Here is a 5,380-nt window from a genome sequence, read left to right on the forward strand (position 1 = left end):
TTCCTCTCTTAATTTCAATCTCGATCGCGAAGATAACGAGGGAACGATAATAAAATCAGTTGGAACAACAAGGAACAATCGGGAGTCGTACGCGTGGACGGTCTAATTTGCAAAACAATCGGATTTACAGAACGTACGCAGCCGGGGTGTTGGACACGATACACGTATGGCAAACAAAGATTTCGAGGTTCATCCGTGCTCGCATTGTTTGCCGTCCAACAAGGCGGGCACGGGCATCGATTCTGACAACGTAGACTCAGGATGCCTCGATGTCCGCCCACGGTTTGTTTGCTCGTTTGTTGCGTATCCCGCTCGTTCAATTTTACCTAACAATAAGATCCGACAGGTTAGTGTTTGCCTTTCATTTACTCGCGATGAATATTTGTCGGTGTGGGGGCCCCTCGAGAGATTCGATTTATTCGATGAATTCTCTCGTTTATGGTGGTTGTCGTCGTGATATTAAGGATAGCGTTTAGGTTGTGACGATAATTTAACGATTGGATGGATCCAATGGCAAAAGTTTCGGCGAATTTCTAACGCGATCGTTATATATATATATATATATTAATAAACAAGATAGAACGTAGTTCGTGCGTGGAAAACTTTCACGTTTACCCAATATTTGAAACTTTGTGTTAGTACGAATTTTAAATTTGAATTGATAGATGAGGAAAGTTGTAGATAACGAGGAAATTGTCTATTGTAGAAAGGAGGAAAGTTCGTAATTATTCGTTAATTTCTAATAACGAATATCTTCGAATGAGATATATATTTGTTGCATATTTTTTACTTTTAAAGTAAAAAGTAAAAAGAAATCTCTGGTAATAGGATTTAATTTCAGAACGTGGATGCTTTATGAATAATAATTATAGCGATCTTTTCTTTTTTTTTTGAATTTAAAAAATAATTGAAATTGAAATTTTTAATCTTTCCCGTTGCACAGATTACAAAATTTTTCGCAGCCATTTTAATATTTAACGCGAACGAAATAATAACATGGCGAAATTTTCGTCGTATAACGGTTGATGTTCACCGATATTTAATATTCACAGGTGAATAAAAGATTATGATACGAGCCGCGAAACTTTGTCGCAGAATATAAAGGATCTTGCCCCTGACGGGCAACATTTCATACTTGCTAAACGTTCCACGTCGATATTTAATATTCATGAGCGTATGAAACACGTATAACTCTAAAAACGTCGAAACTTCTCCGTGAAGCGAGACGTTGATACACGATACCAAAATCGGATCGTTGATCAATATTCATAACCAGCGAGCAAGCGATGGTTTCTAATACAAATTTCGAGAATCTAATATAAATTTCGAATAAAATTTAATGCTGAACTTGGAATAATAACGATGATAACAACACGTGAATATATAAATAAAAAGAAGTTTGAAAAGTTTTTTTTTTTTTCCTTTTACAATTACACAAATAATAAAGCAAAAATTCTTCCGAGAAAATATATATTGCTAATTAAAATTTTCCTTGATAATTTTAGATTTCCCCAAATTTTTTATCTACGAAAAGAATTCAAGAAAAAAACTTCTCTAAAGGACAAGAGAATTGAATATAAATTTTTCTCCAACTCCAAAGAGAAGCTGTTCGTCGACCTTCTCTAATTAACAAGTTTATCATGGACATTCAGAGAGGGATCTAACTTCTGGTTGGTTGAATTGAACACGATTGCTCGTTACGAGAAGGCGACGTTCGTTTAATCCGATCATAACTATATAACGCGGCGAACAAACCCCTCGATCGATGGGAACACGATCGTAAAATGCAAATCGCGGTCGATAACGCAGGCAGGGATTGGCCGGCCGTATCCTCTCGCGACAAACAAATACCGGGTGGCATAGATAAACCGCACGTTCGAGATAGGACGCTGGTTGTTGGATATCGAGGTTGTAGGAGTATCGAGAATGGCGAAAAATATGGGGATATTGTTTCGATTATATTGAGCGAAAGATTTTGTTTTAGATAACAATTTGAAAGTTGGACGAGAGTATTGGAAATTGAATTCCTTTTCTATTTTTTTTTTTTTTACTGGATTCTGAAATTCTGAAAAAAAAAAAGTAGATTAAAATTGTAGATTGGATCTCTCTTAATTGAATTACAGAATTCGATAACACGGAAGATAATGGGAACGGGTATGATAAGCATAAGCGTGGCAGAAATATTTAAAAATCAGAGAATAAAATATGCAAATAAGGGAATGATGAATCGGTCACGGTCTGGATAAGAATCACGGCCAATTAAAATGGTAAATCGGTATCCATAAAGTTGGCCCGAATTAAATCAATAAATCGGAGATTATAAAATTACCATGTAAATTAATGTAGGAAATTAAAGATCGAGGAATAAGCGACGAGAACTGATGATGAATGAATTAAAATTTCGAGAGAAAAGGGATCATTTATATCTCGGTTCGAATTGACGCAACTCTAACCTGTAAAACAGAAAAGTAAAATAATATATCGCGGATAAGAGTCAACGAACGTTGAACAAAATCTCCGTTTAATCGGGGATAGAGATCTCGTTTTCCGTGAGAACGAAATACGAGGAAAACGGGGGAGAAAGGCGGAGAGACGGAAGGCAAAGCAGCGGAAATGGGGGAAAAATCCGAAGAACGGTAAAAGCGCACGGTAAGAGGGATCCAGCTGATAAAGAGAAACGCCGAACCGACGAGAATTTAGCCTCTTCTAGTTACATTTTTCTCTTCTTTTTAATTTTACCCACCAGCGACGAAAGTACTTGTGCGAGAGATCGAGATAATCGGAAATCGACAGCGACGGTCTCTTGATTTCTTTTTATAACCATCTCTTTTTTTTTTTCGATCGTCCGGAAAAGTGGAGCGTTTAACGACCAGAAGAAGAAGAAGAAGATAAAAAAGAAAAAGAAAGAAAAATTGTTTTTTTTCACGCCTCTCACGATTGTTCGTCTTTTTTTTTTTTTTTTTTTTTTTTTACGAGAGAAAGTTTCGAGATTGATTTTCTTTTTTTGCTTATTTACCTACACTTTGCCGGATTTTCGCATCGAAAATCATCGATCGATCGCTTTTCATGTATGGATTAATGGTAAACTCGTTTTTTTTCTTTTTTTTTTTCAAGATTATAAGCTTTAAACACAAGAGTTTTTCTTCTTTTCATATCGATGCAAAAAAAGAAAAAAGAAAAAGTTTAGAAAGAAAAAAAATAGGGTGATTGAAAATCGTAAACGTGGAAAATCGATCGATCAGATATTCTTCGTTCTTGGCCTCGAAGATGGAAAACTTCTTATTGTTAAAAAAAATCGTTTCTTATTCTTTTTCGATATATATGTATATATATATTCTTTTCAAATTATTAATATCATTTCTTCAAAATTTTATAAAATTTGCGATGTTTAAATTTACTCGTCGTTGTCATCGTGGCCAAGAATTCAATTTGGCGGGATTTTCAAAAGGTTTCAAAAGGAGAATTCTTTTGAAGAGCCCGCATCTTTTTTTCTCGACAGACAACGTCCAACTCATTCCTTGAATTTAGATAAGATTTCAGAAAGGAAAGAGAATCGAATCAATTCTAAATTTGGCGAACAATAATTTACCTTGAAATTGTGTAAAAATTTTCAAAATAATATTTCACGTCAGTTTCTCCATCGCCAAATTGACGAATTGAGGATTACTCGAGAAAGAAAACGGAATATAATTGCAAGTAGCTGTACATCGTTAAATTTATATAGATTTATTTCATTCCAAGTTTCCAAATTTTTCGTTGAAACGTTTATTTTTCAAAGTTTGAAGATAACTAAGAAAGAAAGAAAAACAAAAAGGAAGAAAATATAAATTAGCGATGCACAGCTGCAGTAATTTTCGCATTTGGCCGTTGATCGATGCGCAGAACCCCGGTTTATCCCTTTTTGTATCGAATTTCAACGAAAATGAAAATTGAGAGGCTGATACGGGGAGAAATTGCATTTGCCAGTTTGATTGCGCATCCATCAATGTCCTCGATCGCGAGATTCGTGCACGAGCCGCGAAATTGGCGTTGTTGGATCTTCAACCTATTCGAGTCAATGTCCATTTGCTTCCTTCCTCGTCGAAAGTAAAAAAAAAAAAAAAAAAAAAATAAAATATTTTCCTTCAATTTAGAAATTTAACATATCCGTGCAATCTTTCCTTATTTTTTAATAAGCATCTTCTCGAGTAAATTTTCTTTTAACTCTTGAGTAAATTTTTTTCGTTGAAATTTTTAAATCATCCGCGAGATTTATAATATGAAATTTTTTGAAACGACAAAGCTTTCGTTTTCTTCACGAAACAAATGGACGAGATGGAATTTTTATGTTTTTATTCGATACGGAAAGAAGCGGCGGCGCGAATCTCGCGATCGATCGAAAGAAATAAAATCGGTATGATATAGTCAGATGTAATCGAGAGATTGTTAATATTCCATTATTTATTTGACAGGTGAACAACGCGACAGCGAGGGTGCAGACGAAAAAACCACCGACGGTACCCAACGGTAGGTGCTTCAATCACGTTTTTCCTTTTTTTTTTTTCACATTTATAAATCTTCCTCGACACAAACGATATTCAAATAGCTTGGATATTTTCTATATACGTATGCATATATCGATTTTTTTTCTTTTTCCTAAAGCTAAAGCTTCTCTCTATCCTCCATTTTCTTTTTTATTTTTTTTTTTCTTTTTTTTTTGTTCTTCTTTTTTTCTTTTTCTTTTTTTTTTTTTTTTTTTTTTTTTTTTTTTTTTTTTTTTTTTTTTTTTTTTTTTTTTTTCTCCTCCATCCGCGTTATACAAGAATCGATGTTGAACAAGGTTACGACATTTTCGTTGCTCGCACGCTCTTTAGTTTCTCCTCTCCTCTCCTATTTTCCGGGGAAAGGTAAATATGCTGCGGGTGCTTCGCTTGGTTCAACGTTTATTCTAACTTAATTAATTAGCACGGGAATTCAGCTCCTTCAAACGCGTGAAATTTTGATGTCAAACTACATTGGGGAAACACTCGAGGCATTTGTCCCGTTTTCTCCACGGAATTCCGTCGAGATCGAAAGAAAATACGCGCCAATTGTTTATCCATTGCGTTTCCCTGTTTCGGATCCAGTGAAATTTTTTATATCCTTTCTCAATATTTTTTTTTTGTAGCTCATTTTAGTTTATTCCACTCTTAATCGTATTGAATTCGGTTTTCCTTCGTATTCCCCGATACTTTTCCCCGTGATTTAATTGTTAATATTTTTAAATCTTTTTGAATTTCGAGTTTAGTTTGTATTTAATTTTTCATATTGTAATAACGGTATCAAACCATTCGTTTATAGAAATTATTGGTTCCCATTTTTAGATTGAAAATTACAAAACAAATCGATATTTTTTTTTTTT

General features: G+C 34.3%; 1 protein-coding gene across 1 annotated transcript in view; it reads left to right on the forward strand.

Annotated features, from left to right (window-relative positions):
• The window catches only part of LOC102679125 (RNA binding protein fox-1 homolog 3-like), a 196,766-nt gene that overhangs the window by 136,246 nt on the left and 55,140 nt on the right, over positions 1-5,380 (forward strand). The window contains exon 7 of the mRNA XM_031512651.1: positions 4,452-4,506. Coding sequence (XP_031368511.1) covers positions 4,452-4,506 — 55 coding nt within the window. The remainder of the gene's footprint in view (positions 1-4,451; positions 4,507-5,380) is intronic.

This window comes from Apis dorsata, unplaced genomic scaffold (genome assembly GCF_000469605.1).
Source record: "Apis dorsata unplaced genomic scaffold, Apis dorsata 1.3 scaffold_489, whole genome shotgun sequence".
Taxonomy (NCBI): domain Eukaryota; kingdom Metazoa; phylum Arthropoda; class Insecta; order Hymenoptera; family Apidae; genus Apis; species Apis dorsata.